The sequence below is a fragment of the Lepisosteus platostomus genome, chromosome 18, assembly GCF_059453375.1.
Source record: "Lepisosteus platostomus isolate fLepPlt1 chromosome 18, fLepPlt1.hap1, whole genome shotgun sequence".
NCBI lineage: Eukaryota > Metazoa > Chordata > Actinopteri > Semionotiformes > Lepisosteidae > Lepisosteus > Lepisosteus platostomus.
This window is the reverse complement of record NC_142628.1, coordinates 16582227-16607706: the sequence shown is the minus strand read 5'-3', so window position 1 is coordinate 16607706 and position 25480 is coordinate 16582227. Positions and strand designations below refer to the sequence as shown.

Here is a 25480-nt window from a genome sequence, read left to right as displayed (position 1 = left end):
GTAGAGCAGTTTGGTGATCAATCACCCCCAAACACCTCCAATCAGTCCTCAGTCTCGGCCCCTGAGCCACAGGCTGAGTTTCCTCTGCTACTCTCTCATACTGTCTCCTCCTGACACGTCTGCAGACACTCAGACATGCAGGAGAATCATCTCAGACACAAACGCCAGAGAATCCCTTGAGTCTACAGGCAGCAGGAATCCTCATTCAGACATTTCAGCTCAGGTTGAGAAGTGTTGTAAAGCAACATTTAACCTTTAACTAGAGGGTATGTGTTTGTAAATGTGTATTCTAATGAGTCTGATGAACAGTAATAAGGAACTAATCAGCTTTTACACACAGATTACCCATGATCTGTTAAGAGCTGGTATGTATTCAACAGAAGTCTAATGATGTTGACGTCCGTCTCTAATTCTCACTGGTAAGAGGATGGTGTGATATAATGGGCTCATTTTAAGCTCCAATGCTGTTTCAGAAAAAGGCCGCCGCACTCTGACAGACCTGCGCTTGGTGGTCTTGCCCTGTCAGATCCTCCTCGTTGTCTGCTGGCTTGTCTTGCTGATGTGTGCGGACTGTAAGTACCTCAGACATTCTTCACCAGCTACTGTCCTCTGATCACTGTGGACTGTAGTCCACTGTCACCACCGGTTTGTTCTGAAATCACACAAAGTGTCACATTGTGTAGAAAAGTGAGCAACACAAGTCTAACTATGCAGGAAAAGTCTGAAAGTCTATTTTTTGTAACATTGAGCTTGTCCACTCTTTTCCAAAGGAAAGAGCACAGTTAATACATCAACTTTTATGGATATTATCATCATCATGAGCTCAGTGTATTTGACCTTGGAATGTCTGTGGTGCAGTAGAGCCCAGTGTTCACTGCCAGCTGTGCCAGCTGTGCCCAGCTGTGTGGTGAGAGTGAGGCTGTGTTGTGCTTCAGAACACACAGCTGTGGTCTGGTCCTGTATTGTTGAAATCTGACATCTCACATTTTATTTCCTGCTTTGCCCCTCCAGATAAGAAGGAGAAAAACAGGTGAGTAGAGTTTCTCATAGTATAGTAAGTATTTATCTTTACTTTATAGTGTTCATAAGGCAGTGCTTTTAATTCTGAAAGTGTTATTTATCACTGTGCAGTATTTAGGTCAGTTTCCTTATCAGCAAATATTATGTAAGCAACCTTAAAACCAGTCTGTGTAATTGTACCCAGATTAGTAACATAGCTCAATCAGAGACTTCAGATCTGTAATAATATAACATACAAATATAGATTTACTGACAAATATACAGATTTAATTACCAGATTATACATCTATTTGAATATATTTTAAGACCATATTAAAAGTCTTGTTACATCATGTCTCTTTTTTCCCTGAGATCACAAACTGAATCTCAAGAGCCATCAGGACAAAATACCCACAATACACACAAACAGGTAGGTGGGCCGTTTCTTCAGTTCAGATGTTCCTCAGACAGACTGGTTAGAGGGGAAACTAAGGTTTACTAAGGGAACAGTTAGGATTATCATCTCTCTGTAGTGGCTGATCCTTTTCTGACTGATCCTGTTTTCACAGTCCAGTCCTGAGCTCAGTCCACACTCCCCAGAGTCACAGTCCAGTCCTGAGCTCAGTCCACTCTCCCCACAGTCACAGTCCAGTCCTGAGCTCAGTCCACTCTCTCCCCATGACCACAGTCCAGTCCTGAGCTCAGTCCACTCTCCCCACACTCACAGTCCAGTCCTGAGCTCAGTCCACTCTCCCCACAGTCACAGTCCAGTCCTGAGCTCAGTCCACACTCCCCACAGTCACAGTCCAGTCCTGAGCTCGGTCCACTCTCCCCACAGTCACAGTCCAGTCCTGAGCTTAATCCACTCTAATCACGACCACAGTCCAGTTCTGAACTCAGTCCACTCTCCCCACAGTCACAGTCCAGTTCTGAACTCAGTCCACTCTCCCCACAGTCACAGTCCAGTCCAGGTGAGGAAAAGGATGCAGGCAGGAGGGGTCAGGGGTTCAGGCCCAGGCGGGGGGGTGATGTGGGGGTGTCAGTCTGTTTCCATTTCCTCGGCTGCTGTGACTGATCCCAGAATCAGGGCTCATGCTGTCTCACAGGGAGCTGATGAGCCTTGTTTCTGGATTCCAGGAGGAACAGGAGCTGGAGGAACAGGAGCCGTTGTCTTCAGCAGGAGCCCAAGAGTCCGCCGGCACAGCAGGTCCGGATGAAGTCTTCCCAGAATCCTGCAGGCTGTGAACCTCCGTACCTGCAAACGTTAGTAGATTGTGTGGGGGGTGACTGAGGACACAGTGGGGTTGATCCCTCATGAGAAGTTTAAATCAGTGGTTATTTTCTGTGAAATATCACAGCTCTTCCCCAGGCAGAACACAGCCTGTTGAGTGCTGATATGAGCCGGGCTCGAACCCGTGACCATGAGCTCAGCCTGCAGCTCTACAGGAGCTCTCTGTTCCTCTCGGCCATGTCTGATACTGCTGCTGTCTGACCTGCAGGACGTGGGCTCACAGTCCTCAGTGTTTACTCATTCCTCACTCATGATCAGAGTCTGTGTCATGAAGAATAACTGGGATACGAGTGTGTCAGAATTGCATGGAAATAACTGCTCTACTTGGGCTTGTGATTGATCCAGTCCCATGTGTGGTTCTTACAGGACTGCGGTGTGACCACCATGAGCGATGAGGGAGTGATGTCAGCGCTTGATGTCACAGAGGAAGCCTGATCATGTGACCCCACTGAGTGCCAGCAGGGTCTTTGACTGCAGAGATCATGTCTGCTGAAGCAGGAGCAGCTCCTCCTGGTTACTCCTGACGCACAGCTGTCTTGTCTGATGAATCTGCTTTCACTTCTGAAGCAGAATTGAGGTGCTTTTTTATGGGAGGAATCCCAGCCTGATTTTCCCCCTGCTTGTCCTGTGCAGAGACTCTGGCTCTGTTCACACAGGGGTTCAGACTGCAGTGTCCTGCAAACCCAGTGAGAGAGCAGAAACAAAGACCAAGAACGTGACAAACCTCAGGAATTGTTCTCTTTCTCCTTTGAACACAGACTGGTTACTGGTGCCACATGAAAGGTCATTTGAGTAATTCTGTGCTTTGTACTGAGTGAAAACACTGTCTTCACTAAAGAACTCATTTGTTAAGTGTGCAGCTCACATTATGGAACTTCAGCACTGAAACAGCTGTTAGCCTCATTAAAATATCTATTTTCTTAATAGCTGTGCATGTAAATCTAAAATGCAAGTTATTTCTGAAAAATCCATTTGAAGATTGTTTGAACGTTCAGATCTTTTCTGTCGTGTGAGATTGTTGGATGTCGGAAAAGCAAGTTGTTGTAAAAAGGCCATTTGAAGATCTTTGTTAAGTTCAGATGTGCCTTTACTTTACTTCCTTGGAAGTTTGTCGTTAGTCTGACTCACCTGCAGTGGTAATAAGGTACACCACAGAAACACCTTTTAGATCCAGTGAAATATTTACATTAATTATGAATTTGTTATGACTAGTAAAGTCATTAGTATATATTGTATAAAGGTGTATGTTATTGCTGTATTTTATGTACTGTATGTAAAAGTTCAAGTTATTTTAATGTTGGTTTCCGCCTTTGCGTGCACGACACGTACAGTACGTGGTACATTTTAAGTTGAATGTTTAAATGAATGTAATGTTAAAAAATGTCACCCATCACTCGAAACACACACTATTGATAATTTTCAGACAGGATGTTTCTAAAATGTTTCAGATCAGGTTAAATTAAATGTAAGTTCTCAACATGTAACTGGTCAGTACAGCGCTCTGTTTGTACTGGAACATGTGAATGGACTTGTGAAATTGCGTTGGCAGGTCCTGGTCTCTCTTACTGTTCAAACACTGTGATTCTTGTGGAGAAATGTGTCACACACGAGCCTCAGGGGATTTTTATGTACTCTTGGTCGAAATTAATCCTATTTCCACTATTCCTTTTGGAAGATAATTCCCGCTTGACATCCATGTTGCACAGTACACATTAAGGACTTCACCTGTGGAGCCCCGTATTCCTTCTCGTTGTGAGGTGTTGCGTAAAGAGACAATTGTATAATATTTGGACAGTGTTACCTTCATGTTATTTGAATTCATTTCTTTTTGTGATCCGCCGTTCTGTCTAAACGCAGTTAAGCGAACAGTCACCGACAGTGCCCGAGAGAAAGTGTAGCTCACGACTAAAAACAGACTGTCTGAATCAGCTTGCCAACAGGGAACTACCGAGCTCTGCGTCAGAGCAGAAGGTGAAGCTGAGGGACAGTTTTACGAATCGGGACCGTCACGACGATGCTGTTTGCGAAATCTGTCTGAAAGCTACTGCAGGAGGCGAAACTTTCTGTACTGGGAAAAGATGGGACAATTGGAAGCTTGATTATCGACTTAAACGACACATCAAGCAGAACCTGTGGCGAAGCTCCAGCACCAACAGTCAGGAAGTCTGCGATTGCTTACAGAAAGTGCGGTGATCGAGAAGAGGTACTGTAGCACAGCACAAGAGTGCAAAAGCTGACCAAGTATAAATGTTGATTGATAACGTACTCTTGGCTATAAATGTGAATGCTTCTATGCTTGTCGTGCAAGATGTACACAACATCACGGCGAAATAGACGTCAACCCCTGAAAGTTGGCGCTTTTTATAGTAATTAGTGAACTGTTGAACTTGACTGTCGAAGATGTGCAGTGCACGATTTGCATTATACTGTAGTTGCAATGCTGAGAATAAAAACAGGCACGGTCAAACTGTCTGCATTCTCGCGCACAGTACTAAGTACAGTAGGTAAGTAAGCGGTTTATTGCAGTTTACATCAATCAACTGTTGAACAAACATCAAACGAAATAGCAGAGAAGAAACATTTGCACGATGTAAATGGAATCTTCGAGAACTTCATAAACGTTTTTTATCCTTCGGGAGAGGCGGTTCGCCCATAATCAATGACATGACTGAACAGCAAACAGTCAATCCAAAATTCACGTAATGTGACAAAATAAACAGGCCTTCAGAGTTTTGCAATAAATTATCTGTCAACTCCATAGGTAGTACTTGAAAGTGTCTCTTAAAACTACATATTGTTGGTACTTAGATCAGCTGGCAAACTACTGCAAACACAAAATCAGCACCAGAAACATGTCAGGATGCTCCTTGGGTCTTGCCTGGGGTCTTTTCGCTCGATCCCAGTTCTCACACGGGACCTGTTGAAGCCCTGTGCCTCCTGCACTACAGCTGTTTTACACCGCTTGGGTTATTAAGTCACCTGCTCAGCAGGAAACAAATTAGAGGGAAGAGAGCTGATAAGTCATCAACCCTGTTGGAGGCAGGAGCTCTTGACAAGTATTGGGGATCCCCTCCACCCCCACCAGTGTGCAGCCCCACCTGAATGATGCTCCAGTCCTCTCACACACACCAGCTCATCAGAGAGGTCAGATTGATTGATGGTCAGATCTGTGCTCCAGGAGGGAAAGTCTGTTCCCAGTCTGGGGGGATGATGGAGTCCAGCAGGTGCAGTGCAGGCCCCTTCAGAAAGTCATGCTTCAGTATTGCTGAGAATCGCTGGCCAGTGAGAGTAAAAACTTCTCTTTTTCAGACACCCTTCGCAAGCTTCTGAAGCACTTCTGTGTTCCGTTTGTGTTGGGTGTTGTTTTAGCAGAAATGTGTTCTGGTAAGTAAGAGGGACGTTTAGAGGGATTTGACTGACTGAATGTGTCTTTTTGGAAGTTCTTAACTGACTTACAGTATAGTTCTCATGAGGAATAATGACAAGAGTTTCACCCAGCAGTGCTAAATCACAATCATTACCCATATATATAACTTAAGTCTTAAACACACAGTGTTTCGAGTGATGGGTGACATTTTTTAACATTACCTTCATTTAAACATTTAACTTAAAATGTGATTTTGACTTGGTGTACCACGTACTGTACGTGTCGTGCACGCAAAGGCGGAAAGCAACATTAAAATAACTTGAACTTTTACATACAGTACATTAAAAATGATTTTATTTTACTATAATACATAAAGTTGAGTTAAAAGCTGTACTGAATAGAGTCAAATAAGTCACTTTTTAGCTTATCTTAAGTCTGTGTTTCTCGACGTTTCTGTGAACTTTCGAGTACATCCAGTAGCATAGTAAGTCGGAGCATAGAACAATGCAAAAAATACATATTCATCTAAAACACACACAGTTATAAAATACAGTAATAACATACACCTTTATACAATATATACCAATGACTTTACTAGAAATGTGCCATTTTGTCTGGTGCGTTTGCATTAAAGTTGGGGAATTCATGTCCCTGTTTCTTGGTGCAGCGAGTGCGAGAGGTGGGAGTTGATGTGTTTTACACACGTTTTGAATTAAAACCTACTATTACCAGAAGCTGATCAGCAGATGTGCGTAGTCAATTTAGGATAATTAGTGTAAGGCAAAGCGCAGGTCCAGACAATGAGTGTGAAAGAGTTCCTCAAATCCTGTGCAGATCAGTTATGTGACATTTTTAACTTACTGTATATTTTCAGATGTTCTCATTTTGCCTATCATTCCCTTTCTGTGGAAGAAATCTACTATTCCATATACTGCCAAGTTAAAAACCCCACAAAATCTTAGTGTATACAGAAGCTCTCAAAGAACTTAAATTTAAATCATAACTTGATAAAATGGGTCCTAGACTTCTTAACATACTGGGCTCAGCAGATGTGAAATTCCCCACAATTCCCCTGGATGACCACAGGACTGTGTTCTGTCCACATTCTGTACACTGATAAGTGTCAGAGCAAACACACAGATATCTCAATAAGTCTGCTGAAGACACAGCCCTGATCAGCCTATTAAATTACCCAGAAAACCATGGGCCCATTCTAAATGATTTTAATAAAAGTTCTCGTTTAAGTTAAATGTCTTGGAAAGAAGGGAACATTTTAGGGAAAATGCAACACCCCTACTGGACCTGCTGCATTAAAGCTCAGATTGTAATTGTCAACAATTACTCGGGACTGGATTCACGGACACAGACCTCAGACAGCCCTAAGACAGGTTTGCTGAGAACAAACCTTGATCTGTATCTCCGACTCTGCCGTCTTCAAGTCATCTATGAGTGGACGTGAGACCTGTGTCTTTGTGGTGGGGGGCCTCACAGAGGTGTCCCTGTCCTCGGAGACAGGGGGCTGCTCCCAATGACTGAGAACCCAACTGCTGACTGGCATTCTGCCAGGATCATTTGCCAGTGATGGGTGACCCATTCTGCCCCACAGAGGGAGGGAGCTGTGCAGACACACTGAGAGGCTGCTCGGGGATCTGCAGTCAGAAACAGACTCCGCTCAGTTCTGCTGGGACTATCTGGAATTATTTTGAGATGCTTAGGTTTGTTCATGTTTTTCTGTGAAAGAGCGTTATACAGTGCCTTGCGAAAGTATTCGGCCCCCTTGAACTTTTCAACCTTTTGCCACATTTCAGGCTTCAAACATAAAGATATAAATTTTTTATTTTATGTGAAGAATCACCAACAAGTGGGACACAATTGTGAAGTGGAACGAAATCTATTGGATTTTTGAAACTTTTTTAACTAATAAAAAAATGAAAAGTGGGGCGTGCAAAATTATTCGGCCCCCTTGCGTTAATACTTTGTAGAGCCACCTTTTGCTGCGATTACAGCTGCAAGTCGCTTGGGGTATGTCTCTATCAGTTTTGCACATCGAGAGACTGAAATTCTTGCCCATTCTTCCTTGCAAAACAGCTCGAGCTCAGTGAGGTTGGATGGAGAGCGTTTGTGAACAGCAGTTTTCAGCTCTTTCCACAGATTCTCGATTGGATTCAGGTCTGGACTTTGACTTGGCCATTCAAATACCTGGATACGTTTATTTGTGAACCATTCCTTTGTAGATTTTGCTGTATGTTTGGGATCATTGTCTTGTTGGAAGATAAATCTCCGTCCCAGTTTCAGGTCTTTTGCAGACTCCAACAGGTTTTCATCCAGAATGGTCCTGTATTTGGCTGCATCCATCTTCCCCTCAATTTTAACCATCTTCCCTGTCCCTGCTGAAGAAAAGCAGGCCCAAACCATGATGCTGCCACCACCATGTTTGACAGTGGGGATGGTGTGTTGAGGGTGATGAGCTGTGTTGCTTTTACGCCAAACATATCGTTTTGCATTGTTGCCAAAAAGTTCGATTTTGGTTTCATCTGACCAGAGCACCTTCTTCCACATGTTTGGGGTGTCTCCCAGGTGGCTTGTGGCAAACTTTAGACGAGACGTTTTATGGATATCTTTGAGAAATGGCTTTCTTCTTGCCACTCTTCCATAAAGGCCAGATTTGTGCAGTCTAAGACTGATTGTTGTCCTATGGACAGACTCTCCCACCTCAGCTGTAGTTCTCTGCAGTTCATCCAGAGTGGGCCTCTTGGCTGCATCTCTGATCAGTCTTCTCCTTGTCTGAGCTGAAAGTTTAGAGGGACGGCCAGGTCTTGGTAGATTTGCAGTGGTCTGATACTCCTTCCATTTCAAGATGATCGCTTGCACAGTGCTCCTTGGGATGTTTGAAGCTTGGGAAATCTTTTTGTATCCAAATCCGGCTTTAAACTTCTCCACAACAGTATTACGGACCTGCCTGGTGTGTTCCTTGGTCTTCATGATGCTCTCTGCGCTTTCAACAGAACCTTGAGACTATCACAGAGCAGGTGCATTTATACAGAGACTTGATTACACACAGGTGGATTCTATTTATCACCATGAGTCATTTAGGACAACATTGGATCATTCAGAGATCCTCGCTGAACTTCTGGAGTGAGTTTGCTGCACTGAAAGTAAAGGGGCCGAATAATTTTGCACGCCCCACTTTTCATTTTTTTATTAGTTAAAAAAAGTTTCAAAAATCCAATAGATTTCGTTCCACTTCACAATTGTGTCCCACTTGTTGGTGATTCTTCACATAAAATAAAAAATTTATATCTTTATGTTTGAAGCCTGAAATGTGGCAAAAGGTTGAAAAGTTCAAGGGGGCCGAATACTTTCGCAAGGCACTGTATGTTGTTTTTGTAATTAATAAATAAAGCACAAAGCCACTCGCTTCTAAGAGACGGTCTTTGCGTCTCTTTGCTCTCACATATTTCATTTCTTTTCCCTTCTTTCCTCAGCTGCTAACACATCCATCCACTATAGGCAGAGAAACTGCTGCTTCAGAAGTGAAAGCAGATTCATCAGACAAGACAGCTGTGCGTCAGGAGTAACCAGGAGGAGCTGCTCCTGCTTCAGCAGACATGATCTCTGCAGTCAAAGAGCCTGCTGGCACTCAGTGGGGTCACATGATCAGGCTTCCTCTGTGACATCACACGCTGACATCACTTCCTCATCGCGCATGGTGGTCACATCACAGTCCTGTAAGAACCACACATGGGACTGGATCATCAAATACACAACAGCACTGCTACTACTGATTAAATTAAAGAATGCTAATGGACATCGAAGCAGTCACCCTTCAGTTTCACAATTTATCTGTTACTGCGCAAAGGTCTAAAAAGAGCAATATGATCAGAAACGTAGTAACAATCACAAGCCCATGTAGAGCAGTTATTTCCATGCAATTCTGACACACTCGTATCCCAGTTATTCTTCATGACACAGACTCTGATCATGAGTGAGGAATGAGTAAACACTGAGGACTGTGAGCCCACGTCCTGCAGGTCAGACAGCAGCAGTATCAGACATGGCCGAGAGGAACAGAGAGCTCCTGTAGAGCTGCAGGCTGAGCTCATGGTCACGGGTTCGAGCCCGGCTCATGTCAACACTCAACAGGCTCAGTTCTGCCTGTTGAAGAGCTGTGATATTTCACAGAAAATAACCGCTGATATAAACTTCTCATGAGGGATCAACCCCACTGTGTCCTCAGTCACACCCCCCATGATCGATTAACCCTTCCAGGTACAGAGGTTCACAGCCTGCAGGATTCTGGGAAGACTTCATCCGGACCTGCTGTGCTGGAGACTCTTGGGCTCCTGCTGAAGACAACGGCTCCTGTTCCTCCAGCTCCTGTTCCTCCTGGAATCCAGAAACAAGGCGCATCAGCTCCCTGTGAGACAGCATGAGCCCTGATTCTGGGATCAGTCACAGCAGCCGAGGAAATGGAAACAGACTGACACCCCCACATCACCCCCCCTGCCTGGGCCTGACCCCCTGACCCCTCCTGCCTGCATCCTCTTCCTCACCTGGACTGGACTGTGGTCATGAGGAGAGTGGACTGAGCTCAGTACTGGACTGTGAGTGTGGACCGAGCTCAGGACTGGACTGTGACTGTGGGGAGAGTGGACTGAGCTCAGGACTGGACTGTGAGTGTGGACCGAGCTCAGGACTGGACTGTGACTGTGGGGAGAGTGGACTGAGCTCAGGACTGGACTGTGACTGTGGGGAGAGTGGACTGAGCTCAGGACTGGACTGTGACTGTGGGGAGAGTGGACTGAGCTCAGGACTGGACTGTGACTGTGGGGAGAGTGGACTGAGCTCAGGACTGGACTGTGACTCTGGGGAGTGTGGACTGAGCTCAGGACTGGACTGTGACTGTGGGGAGTGTTGACTGAGCTCAGGACTGGACTGTGACTCTGGGGAGTGTGGACTGAGCTCAGGACTGGACTGTGAAAACAGGATCAGTCAGAAAAGGATCAGCCACTACAGAGAGATGATAATCCTAACTGTTCCCTTAGTAAACCTTAGTTTCCCCTCTAACCAGTCTGTCTGAGGAACATCTGAACTGAAGAAACAGCCCACCTACCTGTTTGTGTGTATTGTGGGTATTTTGTCCTGATGGCTCTTGAGATTCAGTTTGTGATCTCAGGGAAAAAAGAGACATGATGTAACAAGATTTTTAATATAGTTTTAAAGTATATTAGAACGGATGTATAATTTGATTGGGTCATTAAACCTATGTTTTTGTTGGTAATTCTATATTTGTATGTTATTCTAATATAGAGCTGAAGTCTCTGATTAAGCTATGTTACTAATCTGGGTACAATTAAACAGACTGATTTTAAGGTTGCTTACAGAATATTTGCTGATAAGGAAACTGACCTAAATATTGCACAGTGATAAATAACACTTTCAGAATTATAAGCACTGCCTTATAAACACTATAAAGTAAAGATAAATACTTACTATACTATGAGAAACTCTACTCACCTGTTTTTCTCCTCCTTATCTGGAGGGGCAAAGCAGGAAATAAAATGTGAGATGTCAGATATCAACAATACAGGACCAGACCACAGCTGTTTGTCCTGAAGCACAACACAGCCCTACTCTCAACACACAGCTGGGCACAGCTGGCAGTGAACCCTGGACTCTACTGCACCACAGACATTCCAAGGTCAAATACACTGAGCTCATGATGATGATAATATTTATGAAACTTGATGCATTAACTGTGCTCTTCCCTTTGGAAAAGAGTGGACAAGCCCAATGTTACAAAAAATAGACTTTCAGACTTTTCCTGCATAGTTAGACTAGTGTTGCTCACTTTTCTATACAAAGTGACACTTTGTGTGATTTCAGAACAAACCGGTGGTGACAGTGGACTACAGTCCACAGTGATCAGTGGACAGTGGACAGTAGCTGGTGCAGAATGTCTGAGGTACTTACAGTCCGCACACATCAGCAAGACAAGCCAGTAGACAACGAGAAGGATCTGACAGGGCAAGACCACCAAGCGCAGGTCTGTCAGAGTCCGGCGGCCTTTTTCTGAAACAGCATTGGAGCTAAATGAGCCCCTGTTATGTCACACCATCCTCTTACAAGTGAGACTTAGAGACGGACTTCAACACCATTAGAATTCTGTTGAATACATACCAGCTCTTGATCATGGGTAATCTGTGTGTAAAAGCTGATTATTTCCTTATTACTGTTCATCAGACTCATTAGAATACACATTTACAAACACATACTCTCTAGTTAAAGGTTAAAGGTTGCTTTACAGCACTTTTCAACCTGAGCTGAAATGTCTGAATGAGGATTCCTGCTGCCTGTAGACTCAAGGGATTCTCTGGCGTTTGTGTCTGAGATGATTCTCCTGCATATCTGAGTGTCTGCAGACGTGTCAGAAGGAGACAGTATGAGAGAGTAGCAGAGGAAACTCAGCTTGTGGCTCAGGGGCCAAGACTGAGGACTGATTGGAGGTGTTTGGGGGTGACTGATCACCAAACTGCTCTACATACATTCAGAGCTCCAGGCTGGTAGAATCTGCTACATGTCTGTTCCACACTGATGTCTCCTTCACTGCAGGATCAGTGTTCAAGCACAGGAGCCCAGAGGAGCCTGTCCTGTGGGTCTTTAGCTGGACGGGTCACTTACCTGCCTTGAGGATGAGCTCTGCAGTGAGAGCAATGGCACTGACCGCAGGCAGGACTGAGGACCCCAGCACGTACACCCCCACCTGAGCTCGGGCTGCAACACAGACAGCAGAGCTGGGAAAACTGATTCAGGTACTGACACAACACTACAGAGAGCTCAACACACTGTACTGTATCAGTGAACAGAGCACAGAGCTCAACACACTGTACTGTATCAGTGAACAGAGCACAGAGCTCAACACACTGTACTGTACCAGTGACCAGAGCACAGAGCTCAACACACTGTACTGTACCAGTGAACAGAGCACAGAGCTCATCACACTATGCTGTACCAGTGCCCAGAGCACTGAGCTCAACACATTGTACTGTACCAGTCACCAGAGCACAGAGCTCAACACACTGGACTGTACCACTGACCAGGGCACAGAGCTCAATATATTATACTTTACCAGGGATTCTGCTGAGATGCTCAAATACCTCCAGACCAATCAGAATGACGAGAAATGCTGATTCACACATCCGTCCAAGTCGTCCTGTAATCAAATTATATCATCACTGAGGCACATAGTGGAGTGAAGTCGTTTTATAATACACTGATTTATCAAAATTTTAGCTAAGATTTGTTTGCGTGCCACACTGGCTTCTACCTGGCCAGATGTGCATCTGCCTTCACAGAATCCAGGCTAATGGCAGATGTGACCACAGATGTCCAGTGTCCACCCAGAGCCCAGGGCCCAGTCCACACAGCTGAGCCACCCCAGAGCCCCCAGAGCCCCCAGAGACCAGACACTCTTACCCACCTCTGTCACTCTCTGGAGCCTCGTTCAGCCAAAGCAACATGAATATGATTGTAACTGTCAGCAAAGCCACAACAGCAAGTTTGTGACACAAAGCTGAAAGAGGAAAAATCTATTAGGACTTTTTCATTCATGTTTCACACACCACTACTACACAACAGAGACAAACAAAGCCCTTCTCATGAATGATCTCAGTCTAGTTCAAACGTTCTACATGGATGTTGGGATTCATGTTTCAGCCAGACCTCATGATTCACTTACACACAGTTCAATACAAGAGTGTCACAGTTATAATGATCTTCATCAGCTCATATAAAACTCAGTGAATCAGACCTTTATAAACATTAAATGTCTATTGTACTACAGTTGTTTTACAGTATATATCGGTCTAATTAAGAGGTTTTAGAAATGACTAAGATTACATTATGGATGTACCTGTTAGTCAGAGCACTTCAGTTAAAACTCTGAATAATGACCCTTAAATAATAATAAGAAGAATAATTGCTTACACTTATATAGCGCTTTTTGATTCATCAGCTCATAAAAAACTCTACATCAATGAATCTGACCTTTATAAACATTAAAGGTCCATTGCGCTACAGTTATGTTTTACATTAGATACAGTATCGGTCTAATTAAGAGGTTTTAGAAACAACTAAGATGACATTATGGATGTACCTGTCAGTCAGAGCACTTCAGTTAAGACTCTGAATAATGACTCTTAAATGATACAGAAAGAGCTATGCCAGGAGCTACAATCCTGGCTTCAATGGCAAATTACTGCACAGTGACAATTCACACTGAGCAGCTCTGCTCCTGCTTGTTCTGCTCTGTCTCTAGCAGTGCCCATGCAGAATGGTGTCATGCCTTCCTCCCTCTCCCTCTCTGAGCAGCCCTGTGCCAGAGGACTGCAGCTCTGCAATGACTTGACTGAGAGGAACTCTATCTCCTCCCCAGCAGGTGAACAACAGACACAACTCCACTTACATGCACGTGCTCCCCAGTGACTACACTGCTCCTTAAGGGTCACAAGCACAAGCAGAGCTGCAAAATTTACAACCAGTCCACTCATGTATTCTGCACAATGAAAAACAGAGAAAACAAGTTTGAAAAAAGTGACTTTTGTGAGTCTGTGAAGTACAGAGGTGTACAGCTGCAGTATTCATCTCATTAACACAGGAGGGAAACTACCCCACTTACTCATTTAGAAAGACCCCTGGAGTCACACACTCTGTACTTACAGGTTTGCCAGAATCATGAGTACTGTCCTCCTGGACATGACCACTCACAGACATTTACAGTGTCCTCCAGACTTCTTCACACCCCCAGTGAAAACTGTAGTCAAGAGCAACAGCTCACAAGGACTGCAGTCCTCAATAACATGCTGATCAACACACACATCAGCAGCATTCCTGAACACAACAGGTGATCCTCTGAGCCCATCAGCACACAGGCGTCAGGTCACCACAGGATCAGATCCATCACAGCCCGGATATCTAACCCCAACTACAGAGCCTCCATCTCCCAGCTGGACAGGGTCTGGAGTCTCAGCCCCTAATGACCAGGAGGATCACTGACTCCTCACAGGCTTTAGTGTATATGGGCCTCCCTTTGTAACTCTTCATTACACAATCACAAACCTCACTTACTCCTCCACTCCTGAGCCCTTTCTAAATTAGAAACATGGAACCTATCAACAGATGTGAAAGGTTTACTGGAGTACTTACTTATTGCATCTGTCTGTGTAGTAATCACAAAATAGAATCCGTCTATGAATCCAATACTGAACATCAAACCAAAACAGGAAGCTGTAGGAAAAGAGAAGAGAGGAGTCATGCAGAGTATCTGTGTCTCAGTCAGTCAGCTCTCAGCAGCACGTGGACAGACAGGAGCTGCTCTGTCTCCTCCACAGCCCTGGTGTGCTGAGGTCACTTCACCCCCAGCTCCAGACTCCAGAGAGGCTCAGGCCCAGTGCACTCCCCACGCCCCAGCGAGAGGGAGAGCTCACACCTCCCTGCGTCCCAGCCAGGACCACAGCTGTGCAGCCCCTCCTCACCGGCCAGGACAGCAGCACACAGACTGCCGGCTCCTGACCAGGGCTCTTCTCACGTCTCGCAGCTGCTGAGCTCTGCCTGCCTGGACTGGGACCTGGCAGTGACTCACTGGAGCAGACTGGCACCTCTCCTCAGGGCCCAGGGAAGAAACCTCCTACAGGGCTTCACTGCCTGTGCTGTCCAGACACTCAGCAGGAGGGAGAAACAGTGAAGGTGAAGACCAGTGCAGAAGGTCTTCAGGGACAGAGGCTGTCTTCTCCTGGGCCACTTCCATGAAGACACCACTGCATTTCGGGAGGTCATCTGAACCTCTTGAATTCCAGAACCGAGCGAGGAGCCTCTTGAGTACTGGGACAGACAAACCCCCAGTGATGGATCTGGGCAGCTCTTGGGGTTGAAGGAAGTGTGGCAGAGCGTGGTGATGATTAACCTCACCTTCACTCCTACAGTGAACCTGGACTCAGACAGACAGCACAGGCCTGCCCACTGGAATGTAAGGCTGTATTTTCCACACTGTGCTTGAACACTGCAGTCCAATGACTGAGCCAGGATGGGAAGGAGAGCAGTATAACTTACCTGATCGCAGGAGGTGTTGACAGCAGGCACTCCTTGCTATACAACCTGCAATCAGAGCAGAGATTAGGAATCTGCAGAGGCTAAAGCCAATACAGACTCTGGGTTCTGAATGTGTGCTTATATTCTACTAGTGATTTTGTCCTCGTAGCTTGTTAGACAGTCACAGTCTCATACAACAACTACAGTGGGACATCAAAGTCAAAACTGTTACTTTGGTTCTTAATCAGGATATGTTTATTGATGTCCATGAGATTAAGATGAATTATAAGTACAATGTAATACTGTATGTTTTATTCTTGAGTAATTCCCTTACTGCCTTTGAACATATTATGATGTGTTTTATTCTGGTGGAAATTCCAGTACAATTTGGACAAATTGCATCATATTAGAACCCAACCTACTCTGTACTCAACCCAGTGGTTTCTTGTGACCATGTGTACTGGGGCACCTTCATGAAGTCAGTGTCAGAGTGTGGCTGCAGATCCCTCTGAGACAAGACCTGCATGAAGTCTGGGACCCATGAGCTCCCCCAGCTCTGTATGTGATCACTGAGCTGCTCTGCAAGCCTCTGCTGCAGCTGCTTGCAGTTCTTGCTGTTTCCTGGGGTGGGAGACTTCAGGATCTACTGGATTCCAGTCTTGTTCAGTCCAAGAGTCTTCTGCTCTGACCTCCCTGTGTGCTCTGGGTCACTGTGATACTGCACAATGAAGTGCTCTCCAATAACTACTGAAATATTTTCTTCTACATAAATCCCAATACGTTAGGCACTGTGTATACTGGGTACCATCTGAATGGGAGAAACTTCCCCATGAACCTCCCTAGGGGCTCTGCTGTCTGCAAGCCTGTGACCCCACCTGGACAAGACACACTTCTGTCCACAGGTGGAGAAAAGAGCAGTGAACTCACCAGGGCATCTCTGACAGGGATTCTCAGAAAACGTCCTCCAAGCTGCAAAACAGGAATGAGATTCTTAAATTTAAAGTAAGACCATTTCACTAGGAACCACAGCATCTAGAACTGAATGCCTTGTAAATGCCTGGAATCCTTGGTGAGACAGGTTGACCTGCTTGGTCAGTGGGCAGCCTCCTGTCCACAGCATGAGGAGACTCGAACCCCAGTCAGAAGGAGGGAATCAGCTGCAGAGTGGAGAGGGAGAGGAGAGAAGCTTGAGACAAACAGAAGGGAGCTGTGTGTTTGAACTGATTTCGTAATGCAGCTGATTAGGTGCAGCTGTGTGTGACTGACCTGTTGTAAACGTCAGTTAACAGCTCTCATATATAAGCCATTGTAGACTTCTGTTTTTAACAGTTTTTCAGTTCTTTTTGTAACTATCCACCCAACGTGGATCAGCCCACAGCTGTAAGCTTTTAGAGTGTGTGTGAGTACATGAGTGTCTGAGTGTGCAAATATGTGAATGAGTGTGAGTGCGTGAGTGTGTGTGATTGTGAGTGTGTGTGTGCGAGTGTGTGTCTGATTGTGTGACTGTGTGGTTGTGTGTGATTGTGTGAGTGTGCTAGTGCATGAGTGCATCAGTGCACGAGTATGAGTATGTGAGTGTCTGAATGCCTGAGTGTGTAAGTGTGTGTGTTTGAATGTGTGAATGTGTAATTGTGTGAACTCAGGCGCAGGTGGAGACAGGCGGCTGACAGGGGAAGCAGACAGGCAGGGCTGTACAGAAAATAATCAGCCGCAGTAAAAACAAACCAAGTTCAAGTCAAAAAGATACATTGCAGAGGCACCACAAGCACATCCAGACACGAAGCAGGGAAGCAAGCAGGAGTCTCTTTAGTCTGAAGGGAGCGTCCCACACTGACAGCCTGAGGGAACTGAGTCTCTTTAGTTACAGAGAGTATAGGGGGACCTGATACAAATATTAATATTCTTCCAAGTCACTGACAAAGTTAACCCAGTGGAAATCTTCAATTGCAACAGTGAAAAACAAATTAAGAAACACGAGTGGAAACTACTATAAAACCGAGAACAGTCTGAGGAGCCAGTGTCTTTACACAAAGGTTTGCGGGTGTCTGGAACAAGCTATCCAGCCTTGTTGTTAGTTTTTCAAGAAACAGCTGGATGAGCTGCTGAGATCATTCAGCTACAGAAAAAATAGCCTGATGAGTGATACTGCCTTCATTTCTTCGTAACACTGAGCGACAGTGAATCTCCCACAGAGACATGAAGCTGACCAGCTCTACATCAACTACAGTCTGAAGAGCTTTGAAGAGTCACCTACTGTATAAGAGTGTCTAAAGACTCTTTGTTTTTGTTCACCACAGGCCCCTGGAAGTTATGACATTTGTTGTTACTCCTCACATTAGTTTTGTGTAGAAAAACAAATGAAACAAAGAGTAAAAAAATGTTTGGTGTGTAAATAATAAAAATAAATCTATAATATTTTTTTTCCATAGTTGAAGAGAACATCTTTACCTTTTATAGAAATCCCAGCGAGGAATGACATCAGTGCGCATCCACATAAACTCCAGATAACTGCTTTGTAAACTGTATCTGGTGCCCTAATTTTAAAATATACTATGAGAACACCTGGACAATGAAACAAAAAGAAAAATAAAAAACAGAGCTTATAATCATTTGGAAACTTGTATTACATCATTCATTAATGGCCAGATACTAATCATTACACTAATGTTTGTTCTTTGTACAGATTGTGATATTTTGAAAACAAAGAATTATCTACAGTACCTTTATATAAACTGATAAATATAAAATCATACATTTTCAGACATTCTAAAGGGCATTATAGTATCACTGATGTTATATACAGTAAAACAATACAGAAATAACAATGCAGAAATACCGTTGATTTAGAAATTAGAACACAAACTGTTCATTTAGCACAAATTCCACTGCCTGTGAATATTACTCTTCAGTTCTGAACAACATAATATTCATTCTTTTCTAATTACGATGCATCAATACTATAATTTGTGTTGGGGTAGCTGGGGTACAGTGGTACAGGGGGTAGCTCTGCTGGGGTAGCTGGGGTACAGTGGTACAGGGGGTAGCTCTGCTGGGGTAGCTGGGGTACAGTGACACAGGGGGTAGCTCTGCTGGGGTAGCTGGGCACAGTGGCACAGGGGGTAGATCTGCTGGGGTAGCTGGGGTACAGTGGCACAGGGGGTAGCTCTGGTGGGGTAGCTGGGGTACAGTGGTACAGGAGGTAGCTCTGCTGGGGTAGTTGGGGTTTACTTGAGTTTGTATTTTCTCCCCTTGGGTTTTCTCTGGGTTAATCTGCTTCTGGGAAGACTGGCTCTGGTGTGTGTGTGTGTGGTGTGTGTGTCAATGTGTGTCCTGTGATGGACTGGTGTCCTGTCCAGGGTGTATCCTGCCTTGTGCCTGCTGCTTGCTGGGATAGGCTCTGTCTCCCCCCGACCCTAAATTGAATAAAGTGGTTAGAAAATGGATGGATGGGAGAGGATAGGACACTAAACTGTAGCTCCTGAGGAATAATGATGTCCGGGAATCAGATGCTTTGTGAATTTTGTTTGAAGTGTTGGATTAACCTGCACTGCTGAGGGCCAGCCCCTTGGCCACAGGACAGGAGGCTGAGACTCCTGCAGAGGGAGGCCTCACTCCAGGGGCAGCTGCACAGGGGGAGATGCAGGACACAGGGGTGAAAGAGGTGTTTGTGTGAGATACATACTGGGATCACCAGGAATGACTGTGATTTAGAACAGCTGGGTGAAACTGGCTTGATGTTACTCCTCCTGAACTCCAGTCAAGAACTTCATTCACTTTATTCCCTCTAAACATCCCTCTTACTTACCGGAACAAGTTTCTGCTAAAACAACACCAAACACAAACGGAACACAGAAGTGCTTCAGAAGCTTGCGAAGGGTGTCTGAAAAAGAGCAGAAGTTTTTACTAGCAGCGATTCTCAGCAATACTGAAGCATGACTTTCTGAAGGGGCCTGCACTGCACCTGCTGGACTCCATCATCCCCCAGAGCCAAGAGGAACCAGCTGTCTGTGCAGTCAGGGACAGCAGGTTCAGCACTGGTCACGAGAATCAATCTGACCTCTCTGATGAGTGGAATGGAAGGACCATTATCAATCCAGTATTACACAGCACTTATATTTCACTGGTGCTGTTAAAGAAGAGGGAATGTGTGTCTTCAATCACACACTCGGCACCAGGATTCCTGACATGGGATTTCAATGGCTGTGCTTAATACTAATTACTTCCACTTTCCAGCAGCAGAAGGGGTTGTTCAGCTGGGCACAGGAGACTGGCGGTTGAAGTACAAGATAGTGTATCCAGAGAGAAGGGGGACTTTCTGGACTGGGGGGTTAAAGACTCAGCTCTGTGTCCAGAGAGTGCCATCACTCAGGAGAACAGCTCTCCTCAAGGTGTTGGGCATCTATATATTTCTTCATCTCTGAACACTGCGCTCAAGATCTCACACAGCACAGGGTGCCAACAATAACCAGCAAGCACAGGGACTAGAGTTAATGACATCTGAAGACTGTGGACTGGAGATCAGGAGCTCTTTCAAGCGGGCTGAAGAGTTTACCTTCCAATGGCTCTCGACCCACCAGTAACACATGTGAGAACTCAGTCTCATGTCCCAGATCACCTGCTATGCTCTCACCTGGATACCTGTGTGAATAGGGGGCCATCATTGACACCAGCAGGATCCTCAGCACACTGACAGTGGCACACATGAGCGACTCCTGGAGAAAACCTTCAAAACACACACAGCTCTCAAAACAGGGAAGAGCCCAAGATCAGTGTGGATAAGGACCTAACAGACTCCCCCACCTTCAGTCAGGCCCCACAGGATAAAGGCTACAGACAAGAGGAGCCCAGGAGCAACACAGTTCACCAGACAGCAGGGCCACTGCCAGCTGGTCTCACCTGGGACAGGAGAAAGGAAGGATTTTAGAGAGTTAGTGGGAAAAACTTGAAAGTATAATGTGAAAATGTATAATATCCTGTGGAATTAATTAATATATTAAGGGGTTCATGTCATCAGCCCACTGGATAAAGGAACATTCCACAGGATAAGGAATTCGGATGTCTGATGATATGCAGAAGATGTGCCTGGAGCTCGGTGTTCACCACACTGGTATGAATAAAGCTGTTTCAATCTGCAAAGTGCATGCTGGGACATGACGTCAGCTGTCTACTGGGAATAAGAGCAAGTTTCCTCTGTCTGTAGGTTTGTCCTGAACTCTGCTCATAGTCCTTATTACTGCAGATGTGTGCTGGGTGTAAGACAATTTTACACTTTAAATGTCATTAAGATTGACGAATAAATACTGACAATTAAATTGAGCATTAAGCGCCTCTTTGGGAGCAGAGATCAGTGTCAGCACCAGAGGTGCAGTTACAACAAGAGAACACTAGAGGGCACTGCAGCACTGCAGGTGACACAGTACAGTTAAACCTCAACTGTGGCTGAGCAGGTGGCTGATGGAGGGTCTCAGGGTAACACAATAGCAATCAGAGTCAAAGGTTTCTTTCAGCTCTGGTGAGGATTTTAAGCACAAGCAATGTAGGATGTTGTAGATTTAGATTTACAGCATGAAATGAGGTAAAAGCTGAACTCACGGTTCTGGAGCAAGAACTGGCATGTTGGCACACTGGTCAGGATCACGACTCCCAGTGCAGAAAGAGCCAGAAGCAGGATCCAGATGTGAGCTGTGGAAAACCCTGGGAAGAGCAGAGGAGAGCAGTCAGCAGGAGTGAGGCCGCGCTGGGCCAGTTCGCCCAGTTACCACAGGAGTTAAAAAGACAGGAGAGTCTACAGCACAGGCCTGCAAGGACAATGCTGTGTCTCCATGGCTGTGGAAGAGCTGTCAGAGTGTGGAGTCAGGAGTGGGGCTGACATGAGTGCTGAGAGAAACATCACGACACTCAGCTTTAGCTCAGTACCACACACACAGGGCTGAGTCTCCAGCACAACAACAACTTCAATAATATCACAGTCATGTTACCTAAAACTTTTATTAACCCTATCAAGTAAAATAACGCAAATTAACTGTTTTTTTTAACTTAAAAGGTTTGCCTCTCCAAGAATAAGCAGCTTTATGAAGCTGCCTCTCTGTATATTTTAGCTGGTATATCAGCTAGTAACTGTAATCAGTTCACCAGTCTGAATCAGCCTTTCATGCTCCTGATGAGCAGGAGGAACAGACACCAGGGCAGTACTAGCAGGGCAGTTCACTCAGGGGGTTGTTCTCACTTTCAAGACTTTTCACTTACTCAGCTATTCCAGCTCTGCTGTCGTGTTTGCGGAACCCGAGTCTGTGTGGACTCTGCACATGTACTCCCCCTTGTCTTCAGTCCGGACGTCCTTCAGCCGCAGAGAGAAGTTTCCTCTGGGAATCTCCTGAGGGAAGAGCTCCGCTCGGCCCCGGTAGCTCTGGTGCTGGGACTCCGGCCTGCTCTCCCCCTCGGAGAACAGGAGCACCAGGACTTTAGAGTCTGTCCTCACCCACTCCACCTCCAGCTCCTGCAGGGGGACATTCGTGTCCACAGAGCAGCTCAGCACCACCTCCCCTCCAGGGTAGGACACAACACCACGATCAGCTCCAGTCACAACTAGACGCTCTGAAACACAAAAATAAGGTTGACGAGCGCACTCAGCTCTGGTGTACATTAACTTGTGGTTTGTCAAGTATATTTAGTTCCAGATCTTTTTCAATTTTCTTTGCAACTTCCAAGATAAAAATATAAAGCCTTACTACTCTTACTGCTCTTACTCTTAAGGAGTAAGACAAATAGGTGCAATCTAACTGAAACTTTGAAGAACAGGATCATGTGTGGTTTCCTTTAAAACCTCAAACAGTATTCTGGCTTAGCACTTGCAACGTATTTCCTCCTGCTGAGGTACAGTACCACCTGGGCGCTCTAGTTTACTAACTGTAACAGAATCTATACGGATCCCTGTTTTCACCAAGGAAGCTTGTGGTCCTAATACTGATCCTTGTGGTACGCCACTCCTTCAGAGGACTATTATAACAATAGGTTTTTTGTCACTGTAAATAGATACACTGGGTGATCATTACTCAATGAGTTTGATTATTGGTTAATCCCACATTCTATATACAGGGCTTCTAAGGGGGCTGGTGGGAGTAGAGTTTGGAGGGTAGTTAGCTACAGAGCTGTGGAAATAAAGCCCACTGCCCTTCCTCTGTGGTCAGTTTATCACAGAGCGCAGTTTCACTTCTGTATCTCTGTGTTCTCCAGAATAACTCGACTTCCTGTTTCCCAGAGAGGACGATATCTGTGTTCCCAGCTCACCCAGCTCCTTCAGCTCCACTCTGGTCTCACCGGAGCCCTGCGCCGTGTGGACGGCACACCTGTACACTCCTGTGTCTTCAGCCGTGACATTGGCCAGCATCAGAGAGAAGTTTCCTCTGGGAATCTCCTGAGGGAAGAGCTCCGCTCGGCTCCGGTACCGCTGGTGCTGGGACTCTGGCCTGCTCTCCCCCTCGGAGAACAGGAGCACCAGGGTGTCTGGATCTGTCCTCAGCCACTCCACCTCCAGCTCCTGCAGGGGGACAGTACTGTCCACAGAGCAGGGCAGCAGCAGCTCGTCCCCAGGCCTGGCCACTAGAGGCTCCCTGGGGCCCTGCACAGAGAAACCTGGGGCCACACATTAGACAATGAGATCAAGTTCAAGTTCAAGCCTATTGTCATTATGCTCATACACAAGTACAGTATACGGTGTAACTAAATGCTATTGTAAGGTAAGTAGTACAAAAAAACAACAACAATACAATTGTATAAGAAAAGAAAGGCAGTGTGCAAAACAACAACAATCTGCAAAACAACAACAGGTAACAGGTAATGTGCAAAACAACATCCGTTGTGCAAATTCATACATCAACAGAATGAAATAAAGGATAGAAAATTATGGGGAGTGAGCTGCTTGACATGTGAGGTGGATGTAGATTTCAATATGTGTGTGAGGTTTTGGTATGAGAGAAGGCACTGTGAGGTTCAGATCGTAGGTGAGAGAGGCTGGGAGTTTAACAGTTTGATAATGCGGGGGTAATCACTGTCTCTGAGTCTGGTAGTCCGGACCCGAATGCCCCGGTACCGTTTTCCAGATGGTTGAGGGTCATACAGTCTGTAGCTGGGGTGTGTGGGGTCTTTGATGATGCTTAGAGCTTTCCTCAAGCACCGTCTGTCATAAATGTCCTGTATAGATGGGAGGGTAACCCCAGTGATGGACTGGGCAGTTTTCACCACCCGCTGTGGGGCTTTGCGGTCAGCAGCACTGCAGTTGCCATACCACACTGTGATGCAGCCTGCCAGCGTGCTTTCTGTAGTGCATCTATAAAAGTTAGTGAGGATCTGGGGACATACAGTATCTTAGCGTTCTTCAACCGTCTTAGGAGGGTCTTAGGACCCTCTGTCCAATCCCCTGTCTGGTCCAATCAGTGAGGAGCTGTGTTCATGCTGCTGTCCTGACTCTAGGCTGTACAGTCTGGACAGTAAACTGACTCCTGACTGCTGGGTCACTAGAGACCCCAGGGCTGTGTGTGAGAGAAGGGGTGCTCACAGTGCTGTCCTGACTCTGGGCTGTACAGTCTGGACAGTAAACTGACCCCTGACTGCTGGGTCACTAGAGACCCCAGGGCTGTGTGTGAGAGGAGGGGTGCTCACACTGCTGTTCCACCTAATTCAACCACAGAGCCAGTTTCTCTCTGCTCCCCTGGGCTGTGTGCAGGGGGAGGAAGTGTGTATAAAGATGTGTATAAAGAGCTCGGGGATGAAAGATGTTTCAATGCTGCAAGTATTGTTCTGAAAGAAACAGGGTCTGTACCTTCAGTGCCCAGTCCTCTCCACACAGCGGCCAGGAGTCCCAGCACAATCAGTGTCCTCATCTCTCCTGAGGGTCCCGGGTTCGACAGAACTGCCGCAGAGCCAAGAGGTTTCTGCAGAGCTGGATATACAACATACCAGCTCATGTTAGTATAGGGTGATAATGACTGTGATATGATTTAGAAAGTACAGCAGCCTCTGGGTAGCTGTGACTGTTTACATGTCCCGATTCCAGTCAGTTTGATTAAACTCTACTAACAATCTACTGTATATTGATGTCTTTTCTGTGAGAGCTTGTCTAGAAAAAGTATCTGGAAGAGGTGGACAGACTCTAATCTGCGCAACCTGTGTGTGTGTGTGTGCCCTGCAAACACTTCCACAGCCCAGCAAAGGGCACAGGGTCTCCTGCTGTTAGTTCAACCAGCTCAAGACCCCTGTACCTCCCATGAGGAGGCTGAATCGCTTGTGCTGCATGTGTAACTGAGACCCTCTGTAGGCTTAAAATATACATACAGTATGTACAGTATAAACTATTTCTAAATATAAGAACATGGAAGCTGTTTAATCAGTTTTTGTTAATTGCCATTGTATTATGTACTTGTGAACATGCAATATGTACTCTTGCATGTATTGCATATATTGTGTTGTTACAATAAAAAAACAAAGCAATAGTATTAAAGCATGCTCTGTTACCACATTTAGTTTTATTTTGTGATGCACAACGTAACTGACGGTTATTTGTACTAATAGCAATAATAATCCTGTGTTTTCTCCCTGATCCTTCAGTGAACAGTGATATTAATGTTTCTGCATTTTACAACTAGCTGACGCGCTGGTCAGAGCACTGGAGAGGAAATCTCGGATTTGATAAAATTACAACTCTGTCAGTGTTGATTTACAAAAGGGATTGCTGTCATCAA

The 25480-nt window shown here is 45.5% G+C and overlaps 2 protein-coding genes across 12 annotated transcripts in view; one reads left to right on the top strand and one right to left on the bottom strand.

Annotated features, from left to right (window-relative positions):
- LOC148645811 (uncharacterized) overlaps positions 1 to 4757 on the top strand; it is a 29663-nt gene extending 24906 nt beyond the window's left edge. For 7 of the 11 annotated variants that reach the window (XM_088611368.1, XM_088611367.1, XM_088611363.1 and 4 more), the window contains 5 exons: positions 474 to 572; positions 1012 to 1030; positions 1372 to 1429; positions 2106 to 2206; positions 2657 to 4757. In XM_088611368.1, coding sequence (XP_088467494.1) covers positions 474 to 572; positions 1012 to 1030; positions 1372 to 1429; positions 2106 to 2206; positions 2657 to 2669 — 290 coding nt within the window. In that variant the 3' untranslated portion in view covers positions 2670 to 4757. The other 4 variants (XM_088611364.1, XM_088611366.1, XM_088611365.1 and 1 more) reach the window with 4 other exon arrangements.
- Positions 4758 to 5994: 1237 nt separating this feature from the next.
- LOC148645810 (uncharacterized) lies at positions 5995 to 24622 on the bottom strand. The gene is made up of 19 exons (XM_088611875.1): positions 24562 to 24622; positions 23031 to 23375; positions 22026 to 22337; positions 21336 to 21437; positions 20544 to 20639; positions 20374 to 20466; positions 19549 to 19623; positions 16671 to 16712; positions 15765 to 15809; positions 14862 to 14942; positions 14122 to 14211; positions 13138 to 13230; positions 12787 to 12870; positions 12339 to 12431; positions 11631 to 11729; positions 11175 to 11193; positions 10771 to 10828; positions 9919 to 10043; positions 5995 to 9383 (listed from the first exon to the last, which is right to left on the bottom strand). The coding sequence occupies exons 1-19, from the start codon at positions 24620 to 24622 to the stop codon at positions 9371 to 9373; spliced, it is 1926 nt and encodes a 641-aa protein (XP_088468001.1). The 3' UTR covers positions 5995 to 9370.
- Positions 24623 to 25480: the final 858 nt, after the last annotated feature.

Coding starts and splice junctions, on each gene's coding strand:
- LOC148645810 (XM_088611875.1), bottom strand. CDS start 24,622: ATGAGGACACTGATTGTGCTGGGACTCCTGGCCGCTGTGTGGAGAGGA. Junction 22,338..23,030: donor AGTGGAGCTGAAGGAGCTGG/GTGAGCTGGGAA, acceptor TTTGTGTTTCAG/AGCGTCTAGTTGTGACTGGA. Junction 13,231..14,121: donor TCACTGGGGAGCACGTGCAT/GTAAGTGGAGTT, acceptor TTCCTCTTTCAG/CTTTGTGTCACAAACTTGCT.